This window comes from Euprymna scolopes, chromosome 29, assembly GCF_053919585.1.
Source record: "Euprymna scolopes isolate OS-2025 chromosome 29, ASM5391958v1, whole genome shotgun sequence".
In the NCBI taxonomy this organism is placed as follows: domain Eukaryota; kingdom Metazoa; phylum Mollusca; class Cephalopoda; order Sepiida; family Sepiolidae; genus Euprymna; species Euprymna scolopes.
This window is the reverse complement of record NC_136510.1, coordinates 85,856,008-85,870,158: the sequence shown is the minus strand read 5'-3', so window position 1 is coordinate 85,870,158 and position 14,151 is coordinate 85,856,008. Positions and strand designations below refer to the sequence as shown.

Below are 14,151 nucleotides of genomic sequence, written 5' to 3'. Positions count from 1 at the left end.
CATCCTACGGTCACGCCAGCATTGATGCTATGTGCTTCGGGACCTTTTCCTCTCAACAATGACTCTTATAGACCTATCAAAGAGAAACGATTCAACGGTTGAGAGGACGTTTCCAGATATTCCATAGCTAACAAACTTGTGGAGAAAAACCTTTGTGTCAGACTGCCGAATGTCTTTGATCTGTCAATAGCTATTATTCTTGTGGTTCAACTATAAAGACCCCTTTTTAGGGAGCATGAGTTCCCCAGGTTTACAACCCTTATACTTACGTTAGGCATAATTTAAATCGCATCATTATAAATATGGCGACTTCAGAGTGTATTGTCAATCAAAACTTTGTGCCGGTCCCTCTTGAATGTCTTTGATATGCCAAGAACTATTGCCATAAAAACAAAGCGCCCCATTGATAGATTTACTGATCTGGTGTCAAATCACAGTCAGCTAGTCAGTTGTAGATCTTGCAAGACGAAATCCGTATTGTTTATCACCAAGAAGCTTGTTTTTGTTGAGGTAAGTGTTAGAAAGCTGTTCTGTTCGGAGAATTAATTTTACTTGTCCTGCGGCGTGTATTCCTCTAGTTTTGTATAATAGTGAAACCAAACTCTCCCGTTCTTCCTTTTTAAAGCGAGGAAACTTTTAGTTGACAATGTTATTAGGAGGCAAATATGTGCAATTCGTAGAACCTTTTCGGGAAGATCTCAATGTCTACCAAAGAGCGATTTTCTTGACAGTTTATTTTTTTTGATTTGATATTTTCAGCGTACATGCCGACTGCCTTTCATCTATAGAAACGGAGTCTTTTTTTTTTTTTTTTTTGAAGCAAATCAGTCTCTATCAAAAAATGTTGATTGAACATTTTATATTCTAGAAAATGTGAACCTTGCGGGGCGTCATCTTACTATGCGAGAGAGGGAGGAGGGGGGTGGCTATTTTGTTAGTTCAGAGATGTGAGTGGCCAATGGCAATGAAGGCTGAAATCGAGATAAATTTCTCAACGTGGGGGCAGCCACGGCCCCAACCAATTTCCTAAACAGGTGTGTGTGTGTGTGTGTGTGTGTGTATGTGCGCGCGCGCGCGATTATTTCATGTATTCACATAAAATGTTATAAGGTGATAGAATTACTAATACTCTTCCACCGTGAATTAGTTTGGAAGTATGAGACAAACAAAACATATCAAACCACAACTTAAAAAGGAAGAGGAAGTGAAAGAAGTAGAGAGGAAAAAGTGTGTGTGTGGGTGGGGTGGGAGGAGAGACATAGAGAGAGAGAGAGAGAGAGAGAGAGAGAGAGAGAGAGAGAGAGAGAGAGAGAGAGAGAGAGAGAGAGAGAGGGGAGTAATAAGCAGTAACACTACACATCTAAAGCAAGAATAGGCTTAAGGTTCTCAAAATTCGTACTAGAATTGTCCACATGGATTTACGGCGCAACGGATGCTCCTAGTCAGAACAGAGAGAGAGAGAGAGAGAGAGAGGAGAGAGAGAGAGAGAGAGAGAGAGAGAGAGAGAGAGAGAGAGAGAGACAGAGAGAGACAGAGAGAGACAGAGAGAGAGAGAGACAGAGAGAGAGACAGAGACAGAGAGAGAAAGGAAGATCTTGATCTTTGAAGCTCTTCAAAGTGTTGCCATAAATAGTTTTGTTATCTGCTTAAATGCCAACAAACGATCTCAGAATACAATTAAGAAGATCATTTATAGAGATCGAGAAGAGGGTTAGGCCTAAAATGGATCCTAGGATCATGCCGGCATTGATGCTATGTGCTTCGGACATTTTCCTCTCAACAATTACTCTTATAGACCTATCAAAGAGAAACGATTCAGTGGTTGAGAGGACGTTTTCAGATATTCCATACCTAACAAACTCGTGGAGCAAATATTATTTGTGCCAGACTCTGCCGAATACCTTTCATATGTAAAGAGCTATTGATAAGGGCCCATTCTGGGGAACTTGAAACCCCGACATTTAAAAAGCTTAATCCAACCTTAGGCATAATTTAAATCACATTTTTTTTAAACATGGCAGCTTCAAAGCGTGTTGTTAATCAAATTGAGCTTAACTTTATTTGATGTTTATAAAATCCTAGCTGTGTCAAAGCAATGGATGTTGCCTAGTGTTGTCGAAAGATCAAATAAAGTTAGCTGACAAGTAGACTCTGTAAATGCAATAATAATAATAATAATAATAATAATAATAATATATATATATATATATATATATATATATATATACACACACACTAGCAAAAGTACCTGTCGTTGACTGGGTTCAAAAACAGCCTACAAAAAATGGACTCTGATTTATGAATTTATGAAAGTATGATAGGTTATGAAAACGAAGGGTTGTAAATTTGGGTTGAATTTGGGGGTATCAAAATCAAACCAAAGCAAAATATGATGAAAGTAAAAATAAAATAGATAAACCCCATAATTTATTATACCATATCTGTTCAACTGAAACACTTATCACAATATTCTGTGGATCTATATTAAAAAACCTTGTTAAACTTTGTGACATATTTCCATTCTATGGAGGTGAGGTGCGAACGAACACCCCATAATTTAATTATACCATATTTCTTCAAACTGAAACATAATTATCAAAGTATACTTACGCAGATAGATATGAAAAGTCTTTATTAAAGTTTGTGCCTATTTCCATTCTATGGAGGCCAGGCACGAACGCAGACCCCACAATTTTATTATACCATCCCTATTTAAGTTAAAACGTACTTATCAAAGTATTCTTATGTACATCTATATCAAAAACACTTGTAAACGTTTTTTTTTTAATTTTAAAATTTTTTTATTTCCATACTTTGTGGACCAGGTGCGAACGCACACCTCACAATTTTAATAAACCACCGTTCTGCCAGATCAAACATACGCATTCCTGTGTCTCGATACATCTTCTATCATTATATGTAATCAGTTTTTTAAAATAGTCAACCATATAGGAGCCTATTCGTGACCACACACACACACACACACACACACACACACACACACACACACACACACACAGCTTATATATATATATATATATATATATAATCTTTATTTCTCGTTCACAAGTACACACACCTCTTTCTCTTCCGCTTTCTTTATCTTTCACTCTTGTTTCGTCACGACACAGGAGAAGATTTGATATCAGGAGACCATTAAAGGCAGATCAATGGTCGGTCACAAAAAGTTTGAACGTGCGACTCGTCGCAGACAGTCACAGGTCAGTTCAATTATTGAGCTCTTTAAACGATTCTTCAAATTGAAATAAATAAATTTATATATTTATAAAAACAAGTAATCTTTGCTTATTTCATACAGCATTTAATTCCTCTGCCAAACATACCTGCCCAGTAATTAATTCTCAGGAGGGAATTCATGATGCCTAATGATGTCAAGAATTTGACACAAAATCTGTTAAGAAGACGTAGTAAACGTCATGCCAACCATTTCATCTATTGTCTTTTCGTGTTATTTCAAATAAAGTCATCTTATTTAATTTAATACACAGGGGGTTCTGTTAGCAAAAACTGAGTAGAAGTCCTAAGTAATTCGCAATTGTATTTTTGAGTGTCGGCCACATTGAGAATTGAACCTTCAACCACCAAAAAAATTTTAACTTACAACTGAATTTTGCTAAGTACTTTATATACTGTGCCACGGGTCCCTCAGAAACTTTATAGATGACCACACACGCTTTCTCGTATGACAACACTTTATAAAACGGAACTAAAGATTATATACAAATTTGATTTCAACACGTAGCATGATATTATGCTATGAAATTAAGACCATTAACACCATAGAGCAAACATTCAGTTAAAGGGTGGGGAAGTTTGTAATGATAAATGACCAGAGGTGATGGGAGCTGCTGATGTAGTTGAAGAGGCTGACTCAGCCTCAACGGATGATGAGGGTTTAGTGTTACACTGACTTTTAAGAGGGTAACTCCTGCCGGCTTCAAAGGGTTTGCTTTGAAACTGGATAAGTTAGAATTTTTTTTATTTACTGGTCTTCATAAATAAAACCAAGAATTCTGATTTTTAGGATCTGCATGCATGCCATTCCTTCTTGGAATATTGGTACAGAGAGAATTTTTCATGAATCAAGAACAGCTCTATTTATTAAACTTGCAAATCTATATATCTATAAAAGTGAACGTGTCTGTCTGTCTGTCTGTGTGTGTGTCTGTCTGTGTGTGTGTCTGTCTGTCTGTGTACATTTCCCTACGCAATAACTCTGTCAATTTTTAGTCTATAGACTCGAAATTTGAAATACTGGGTACTGAGATTTGGGAAAATCGATGTGACGGGTGTCAGCCAGAAATTTGGCTGTTAAGGGGTCAAATTTCAACGATTTTACCTTTAAGAACTCTACCAAACTCCTCCAACAATTTTGGGTCTACACCCTTGAAATTTTAGATATAGGTTCCGTGGACATGGATCTAACGTAATAACTTGATTTGAGGCCAAAACAATAAATTTTCAGGGGTCATAATAGGGGTCAAAGTTTAAAAAATTACCCCCCCTTTTTTTTTTTGCTCAGCATACACCTCTAAACACCCGGGCAACGCCGGGCACCCATGCTAGTATTTATATAAAGTTAGGTTGCAAACCAAAAGAATGTCCGACTCAAAGTCGACAGTAAACGGTATCTAGTCAGATTAGGTTCCTGATATAAAATAAACCCCATCAGTAATATAACTTTCGGCTTGAATTTCAGTTTCCCAAATTTATTAATTTATTTATTAAATACTTAGATGTAAGTAAATGCATTAAATTTTATCCATAGTTAATTATACCAATTTTATCCATAGTTAATTATACCAATTTTATCCATAGTTAATTATACCAATTTTATCCATAGTTAATTATACCAATTTTATCCATAGTTAATTATACTAATTTTATCCATAGTTAATTATACCAATTTTATCCATAGTTAATTATACTAATTTTATCCATAGTTAATTATACCAATTTTATCCATAGTTAATTATACCAATTTTATCCATAGTTAATTATACCAATTTTATCCATAGTTAATTATACTAATTTTATCCATAGTTAATTATACTAATTTTATCCATAGTTAATTATACCAATTTTATCCATAGTTAATTATACCAATTTTATCCATAGTTAATTATACTAATTTTATCCATAGTTAATTATACCAATTTTATCCATAGTTAATTATACCAATTTTATCCATAGTTAATTATACCAATTTTATCCATAGTTAATTATACCAATTTTATCCATAGTTAATTATACTAATTTTATCCATAGTTAATTATACCAATTTTATCCATAGTTAATTATACCAATTTTATCCATAGTTAATTATACCAATTAAGCAAGATGACTTAACTAACAATATATGATAATAAAATAAAACTGCATGAGTAATTGTGAGGCAAGAGTTGTGCAATCTGCAACCTTTCCTAAATCGGCACTACTTGAGTCCAGTGGCAAGGGGAAGTGCTAAACGACTAGAAACAATGCCAAGATAAGCGGAGAGCACACACAGCACCTGGAATTCCCAAATGTTCACCCATTTTTTATACTGACAAAGCTCAACGTTGCTTAACTTTGGTGATCTAATGGAAATCGGTGTGTCAACGTGATTATGTCGTACATGATGATTCAATGTGATTATACCTTAAGCTTAAGCATTAACTTTTAGACATTTTACTAGAATGAATATCATGCAATGGATTTGAATCAAAACTGGAATAAGGATTCTAGAAATAAGGTTTTGTAACACGTATATGTTGATTTGAATCTTTTTGAAGGGAACATAAAAGTGGTGCAAAACTTTTATTTGCGAATTAATTTTACTCGTCTTAGATGGATATTCTTCTAGTTTCTCTCTCTCATATATATATATATATATATATATATATATATATATATATATATATATATATATATATATATATGTATGTATGTGTGTGTGTGTGTGTGTGTTGCAATCATGAAAGGAAGACGTTTATATTCATGATTAAAAGTAAAATGTGTTCAACACGTTAAAAAAAAAAAAAGAAAGAAAGAAAAGGGGGCTAAGAAGGGGAAAGAAAAATAATGGGAAATCAGCTGACCGGTTTAGCCATTGCTTTCTCAAAGCTGTACCGATGGATTTAAAAAAGGAAAATCGAAAATATATACATTTACATGTGTATTTTAATAAAATAAGTTACGTTGATTAATTGGTGAAAAATAAAGAGGGGGAAAAATTAAAATAAAGTAACGTTATGATATTTTTCGAAGATCCTAGAGGTTAATAACACTCAAACCTAAGAGACATTCCCTCTGCTTACAGAGAGAAGGCCTCCTCAATCGAACGTGAACTTCAGCACGAACTCATTTTCAATCCTGAGTCGTGCTCACTCAACATTCCATTTAAAGATCTTGTAGACTACTCACGTTTGGTTAAGGTGGCCTTCTCTCTAAGCAGAGGGAATATCTCTTAGGTGATTTAAATTTTAAATATATATATATACTAGCGAAGGGGGGTGGGGGAGACGCGAATGTGGAAACCATTATTTTTTATAATCATTTTCACTTCATATTTATTTTCACTAGCGGAGCAGCGCCCGGCTTTGCCCGTACATAAAATACGTTTAAATATGATATTTTAATTTGTCCAGATTTTGTATATATTATTACAGAATTGTGATTTCAAGAGTAAAAAAAAAAAAAAAAAAAGAAGCATTTAGGTGCTATCAGCAAGAATCGAAACCGAAACTGTGGCATCCAAAGCTGGTAACGTTACCACTGTACCAATGTAACACGCATATAAAACGATTAAAAGTTAAAAATAAAAAATAAATTAAGATGAATGTACAAAATGTACAAACTATTTAACGACTTTTTCAATTTTGACCCATTTTTGACCCCTGAAAAACTATTTTAACCGGCTAAAGACCCATAAAAGAACAGCCTGTAAAAAATTTAATCATTTGAGCCCTCTAGCGCCACTCTGCAATTTTTAGTTTCGGAGGAGATAGAGTTTAAAAATATGGAGACAGACAGACCGACAGATAGACCGGCAGACAGACCGACATATAGCCGTTTATATATATATATATATTTTTTTTTTTGTTTACTTCAAACGAAGCACATTACTACTGAAGCTTAACGGTGCTAGAGTGAATGGAACCAAATTTATAAAGGGATAGGCTTGGTGGGAGTTGAGAAGCAAGAAGTTTGCATTTAAATTTCTGCACATTGTTACAGTCAAGATAACAAGCAACAGAAAATAAATTCAAAAAGCGAGCGGTTCGATGAAATAAGCTATCATAGTAGAAAATCTTCTGTCATCTAGAGACATCTCAAGTGAAAGGGTCCTGGATATGATCTTAAACTATATCCAGTGGTGAGGCCCCAGCTTGTGGGCTTTGGGGAGTGTGGAGCCACTCTTTAATTGCCATTGCTCGCAGATTCACTCTGACCCGGACTGGTAGCAACTGTTAGGGTCCCAACTATGGGTTAAATAGACACCGACTAAAAAAAAAGAAACAAATATTTATATCGTTAAATTTGTGCTCATTTTTGCATTAATATTAATCCCTAACTGTGCATCCCGCCCGGCCCTTTGTGGCCCGAGCGACAAGATCAAAGTGTAGTATCTTGTCCGGCAGATACTGCAAGCAAAGACCATATGTGGGGGTAACTCCACATATCAGACCTTGGTCAATGTAGGGATCACCCTACAGACCAATAGTTACTATCCAGCTCCCATTTCCCACCTCTCGGGAGCTGCCCCCCTTTCCCTCCCCTCCCTCTCTTTCCACATTAGAAAACGGCCTAATTTGCTCAGTGGGGAAGCAAATAAATACATACTCTAACACTTAGTTCGCTGCACCTTATCATAATACTGGTTCATACAAAATTTCATCTAGATTGGTTCACTAGTTACCGAGAAAACTTCTACAGTCAATGTGGTATCAAACAGATACGATAACACTTAGTTCACTTCACTTTATCATAACAAAGGAACATAGGAAATTACAGTCAACTGGGCCCAGTAGTTTTTGAGGAAAAATGGAATGGACAGACAAGACAGACAGACAGACAGACAAAGAGAAACATAACATAGATAAAAAATGATACTAACAATATATGATAATAAAAATAAAACTCACAATGGTTCTCCGCGTGAATTTGTTTGATTCATAACGTCATCGACAAAAGTTTGAAAATACGTTTTTAAATTTCCATTTCCTCCGTGTCGTACAATCTCCAGGGCGTTCCCAGTTTGAACAAACCACTGTCCATATTTTTTCTTGAGTGACCAACGTGACCACTTGCTGGAATTAGTCCAGTCTTGTGCCCCATTTGGAAAAGTGAAAATCAAGGGTTTCTTCAGCTTGTACTCCTGCTCAAATTCCTCGCTGGTAACGTCCAATATTGATCTCTTCTCGATATCACAGTGTGGAATGTTGAATCGAGTTTCAGCTTCTTTGGTGCCTCGGTGCCAACCATTGGCTTCTGCATCACTCCTGAAATTGTGCTTCGTCACCCAGAAATCAAACACCAGGAATTTGCTGCAAAAAGCAGCGATACAAGAAATGACTAGAGACGAGAAGAAAAACTTCAAAGGAAATGCCAAATAATTGTGGCTGTTCTGGGTTGAAGACTTTTTCATTTTTGATTTGGACCTGAAGAGAGAAGAAAAAATAAATATTAAATAGCAAAAAAAAAAAAAAAAAATGTATTTTGAATTGAATTAATTAATTCATACATTTCGTATGAATCAGACGATTCTATTGTTGGCATTAGTTTGCCTGATGTTTTTCTAATTAGAATTCTTCCTAGAAATACATCTTACTGGAGATACCATGTGAAGGTTGCCAACATCCTAAGTGAAAATGTTCCTGCAAAATAAACGGGATTCAAACTCGGTACACACAAGTTACCAGTCCGTGTCGTTAACCACTTAGCCAGCCTCAACTCCTATTACATATATCAATGTTAATGGCGATTAAGTTAGCTAGTGTGAATTCTTACAAAGGTCACACTGAGTGCATGATAATCCAGATCTGTAAAGCAGAATCATTCCCATGGTTGAATGAAAGATGGGTGACGTAAAGTTGAGGCAGGGGACAGATGTCAAACACCATAGACAAAACAGAGAGAGAGAGAGAGAGAGAGAGAGAGAGAGAGAGAGAGAGAGAGAGAGAGAGAGAGAGAGGATAACGACGTTACGTTTTCGAGTGGAGAGAAAAGGTTTTCAGAACCGTCTCTCTATAGAAACTGTGTGAACTCGCTACCACCAATTATGTAGAAAACAGATAACCTCAGCGAATGTCTCTGTCTGTCACTTATTACGTTAAGTTAGAAAGTTAAGTTTAAGAAGTAAATAACTAGTTAAGATAACATTAATCGCTCTTTCTCCTGGGTAAATTTTTTCCAAATATAACCATATATAAAAACTCTCAGCAAACGTCTTCTTTTGTCTTTCCCCATAAAAAGCGTTTTAGTCATCTTAATAAAACAGCTGAGATGATCGGTGGCCACTCATAAAAAGAGGCAGAAAGCGTGTAAAAAAACAACAAAAAAAAACAAACAAACAAACAAAAAAAAAAAAACAGCACGTGTAAACACCCCCAACACATTTCTGAATATTTTAGATGCTGATTGGGTATTCGTATTATTTTTTCTCATCTTGAGTGTCATTTTCACAACGCTATGGTCGATGTAACCTTCGACCTTCTTCAGGTGTATCTTATTAAACTCGAGAATGTTTCTGTTGAACTCGGGAATTTGGACTGAATTTCAACCGTAACCCTTTATTTACTTCATGGGGGTAGCATGCTCTTGTTCCGTCAGCCATGACTGGATAGCGGTCGTACATAATATAAATAATAGAGGTCGTAAATAACTCGCAATTGTATTTTTCAATTGCCTACACTGAAGACTGAATATTCAACCTTCAGGAGAATATCACTTTTATAATTGATTTTTCGAAGTACTCTAACCACTGAAGGTTGAAGGTTCAATTCTCAATGTGGGCGGCCAAAAAATACAATTGCAAATTACTTAGGACCTTTATCCAGTCATGGCTGATGGAACAAGAACATGCTACCCCGTGAAGTAAATAAAATAAAGAGTTCTGTTCAAAATTCCATCCAAATTCCCGAGTTCGACGAGATACACCTCAGGTTACATTGAACAAAACGTTGTGAAAATCACACTCAAGATGAGAACAGTAGTCTGATGAATCCAAATAATACAGACCCCCCCTCCCGCACGTATGTATAAAAACTTTTTAGCTCCTACCTTTTCACCACCAACGCCCTAAGCTCAACTTGGCCTAAAGTGATATGGATGGCTCTTATCTCAATGAAGCACCCTGCTTCAGCAAGCTTCTAGGACTTACCTTCACCCCTGACCTAAAATGGAAGACTTACATCAAATCTATTGCCAAGATTGCTGGAAAAATGGTTGCATCATTCTACTGCTCCAAAAGGTATCTCACTCACGAGGGAATCCTCTACATGTATAAGAACTAAATGTACCCTAAAATGAGTACTGTTGCCACATGTGGGCAGGAGCTGCTCAGAGCATCTTATCCTACCAGAACAGGCTTTGAAGCCCGGAGGGTGAAGCCCTTTTCTCCTCTCTGCAACCTCTTTCCCACAGTGAGCCGTCTCTGCTCTATCGTTATCTTCATAGCAAGTGCTCGTCTGAGCTCCAATTTATGGGCCCCTCCACACCAAACTTTTACAAAAAGCTCCTGTTTAGTTACAATCAATCCTAACAATTTCTCCCTACTCTTTATCTATACCTAAATCTGAACGCAGATTTCACGAATAAAATTTCTTTCCTAGAACTGCCCGCCTGTGAAACTCAGTTCTACTGGCATGATTTCCAACTGACTACTACATGGTTGTTTTCAAGTCCAATGTAAACAAGTTTCTGATGTCTCGCGTCGTTAAATAATCAAATTATACCCAACTTCCACCACCGAGGATCACTAAGCTGTCGTCTCAGTTACCACCTTTATCCTTGAGTGGTTTTCAGGCCTTGATAAGCAGTGTCTCCCTTGTACAAAGAAACAAAACTGGTACATACTCAATCTAATTTAGAACAATTTTTTTTTAATTATTATAATACTAGTTGAAGTACTTGTCTATGTCGGGTTTCTCAGCTTTGGATTTGCTGCTCGACTCTTAGGCGGAGGCCATGCTGGACGGGGAGTTTGACTGGGTCAATAGATTTGTCAGATAGTAACGTAGATGTCCCAAGGCAAACTCAGCATTGGTGGAAACCTCGCAAAGAGCTGCTTTTATAGCCAAGATTATAAATTAAAAATACCTATTAAATATTGGTGCTTGTTAAGATAAAGTCGACGGATCGATTTTTTAAAAAAAATATATCGTTTTAAGCAAAAACAATATTACCTATCTAATTGTCATGTCAATAATAGTAATATATCCAAAAATTACGAAAATTCATCGAATAGAACAACTAATGTGTTTTTAGTAAAAAAAAAAAAAAAAGTCTATCGATATAACACTAAAATGTTGGTCGCCATAAACAAATAATCTAAAATATTCATTCGAGTTATGTCCCCTGTGTATGAACTCTTCACCGACTATTTTTATAACATCTAAGAAAAATACAATTTTACTTTCAACTATGAATAACTTTCTACTATTATTTTTCGTAAATTTGGAATATATTACTATTTTCGACATGACAATTAAGTACGTAATATTGTTTTTGCTTAAAACGACATATTAAAAAATCTGTCTGTCGACTATCTTAGCAAACACGTAAATATTTTTCATCTAGTTTTTATAAAAAAATTATTCACGTTTCTGATGATCGATAATGGCTAGGATATAATTGGAACGCCATAACAACCCCCTTCTATTCCTTCTCCTAAAAAATTGTCTAGTATGAAATTTGATGATGACATAAAATATTAGAACTGAAGGCGAACACTTTAACCATACGGCTACCAATCAAATGAAAATATTTTGCCTTTTTAGCCTACTTAAATAAGTTTAGCGTAGGGATACAAAATCACAAACATTTTTTGGCTCTCCGCATAGATCTAAAATAGTTCGATTGTCTAAAATAAAAGAAATATAAATGTAGAAAAAAAATTATGAAAGATGAAAGTAAAAATATATTAGTGAACGAGTCTCAAATATTTTTTAATCCATTTTTAATTAGAAAAAAAAGGTTCTTTTCTTCAAAGTAAAAAAATTATTGTCAGTATATTGAATTAAAGTAAAGAATTATTATCAGTATATTGTTTGTTCAGTCAAGCGGAAGGTTAAAAATCTCGAATTATTTGTTTCAATGTTATTTTTTTAATGCATCTAGAACCAAGCTTCTATCTTTTCACCACCAACGCTCTGATTCACACTTGGCTCTAATTGATATGAATGACTATCGTTTCAAGAAACAGCTTGCTTTGACAAGCTCCTGGAGTTGACCTTTATTCCTGACCTTAAAATGGAAGACTTACATCAAATCTGTTGCTAAGGCTGCTAGAAAAATGGTTGCATCATTCTACCACTCCAGAAGTTTAACACTCTCGACCCAATCCTATATGTGTACAAGAGAAAAATTCATCCTAAGATGTAGTAATGTTGCCACATCTGGATAGAAACTGCTCGGAGCACCCTATTCTACCTTGACAAGGTTCTAACCCAGTTTCAAAACTTAGTAGGTGATGTGCTTTCCTTCTTTCTGCAACCCCCTTCTCACAGAAGAGACGTTGCGAGTCTAACTCTGCTCTATCGTTAGTTTCATGGCATATGCTTGACTGAGCTTCAATCTATGGTACCCTTCTTGCAAATCTTTCACAACGACCACTCGTCTATCAACAATTTCTCCTCACTTCTATCTGTGCTTAAATCTAAACACAAATTCCATGAACAAAGTTTCTTTTTTAGAACTGCCCGCCAATAGAACTTTATAATAAGGCAAGGGTGCAAGAGGACAAATTCTATATGTAAAACAATGTCAAACGATCATGATAGACATGACGTGACGTTTTCAAACGAGAGAAGCAAAGGTTTTCACACCAGTCTCTCCATTGGAAGTATGTGAATTAGACACGTCCAATAATGTAGAAATAATCTAAGGCTAAATGCTACTGAGGTCTCTGTCCATCTGCTTTTCCCATTTCTCAAGTTAGAAACCCTAATTTAATAATGAAATAATTATTAGTTATTAGTCTCTCTCTCCATAAGTAGATTCTCCCCAATAAAGCCTTTAAGAAAGCGAACGTCTTTCTTATGCCTTTCCTTCATGAGAAGTTTTATTGGTGCTAGTTAAACAGTTGATCAGCAACTAAAAGATCATTGTTTTTCGAGCTTTGATGACCTGTAGCTCCCCTGACCAAGTATCCCAACACTCGTGCCCACCTCCCCTGCAAAAAAAAAAAAAAAAAAAAAAAAAATGCCGATTTTATTTTATGCTGTCTATTTAGGTACTTTAAAATTATAAATCAAAATGAAAAATTTGCCGAAAATGACATACTTGCTTTTGAGCTGATGTGACGAGGCCTCGTATGTCTGGTCCGTCTTGGACACAGCAAAGCGAATATCGTTACTAACAAGACGGGCCAGACATACAAGGCCTCGTTACATCAGCTCAACAGCAAGTGTGTCATTGTCGGCAAATTTTTCACTTAGAAAAGTAGTGTAAACGGAAGCCAGAAGTTGTACTGAATAAGTATAGGTAAATAAATATCTCTAGTTTCACACGTTTGTAAGCCAAGTTCCTCTGACTTGCTTTTAAAAATAATTTCTGTTTTATATATCACAGTTACTTACTTGTGTCCAAGTGATGCCAGTAATAATGGCTGAATGTGTTTATCGGAATCTAGCACTGGATTAATTAACAATTATAGGCAGGATATAAAATCTGCAAAAAAATTAAAAATGATTTTGAACCTATAATAATATACAGGGGTGATCCCAGAAAATTACACCCGTGGCATCGTTAACAATACTCACAACCCTTTCTGCAATCCAACCATATTTGGTACTAATAAACTTCAATTTATTTTTGATTTGTCTACCAAGTTTTACTCGTGAATGCCTAATAGTCTCTCTTTTATCATCATTCAATGATATGGGAAATACTTTGGTGATTGTCTCATCAGTACATGTGATCTTAACA

General features: G+C 35.5%; 1 protein-coding gene across 2 annotated transcripts in view; it reads right to left on the bottom strand.

Annotated features, from left to right (window-relative positions):
* The window catches only part of LOC145252766 (uncharacterized), a 380,616-nt gene that overhangs the window by 97,012 nt on the left and 269,453 nt on the right, over positions 1-14,151 (bottom strand). For both annotated transcript variants that reach the window (XM_080112672.1, XM_080112673.1), the window contains one exon: positions 8,148-8,663. In XM_080112672.1, the coding sequence (XP_079968798.1) occupies positions 8,148-8,663 (516 nt within the window). The remainder of the gene's footprint in view (positions 1-8,147; positions 8,664-14,151) is intronic.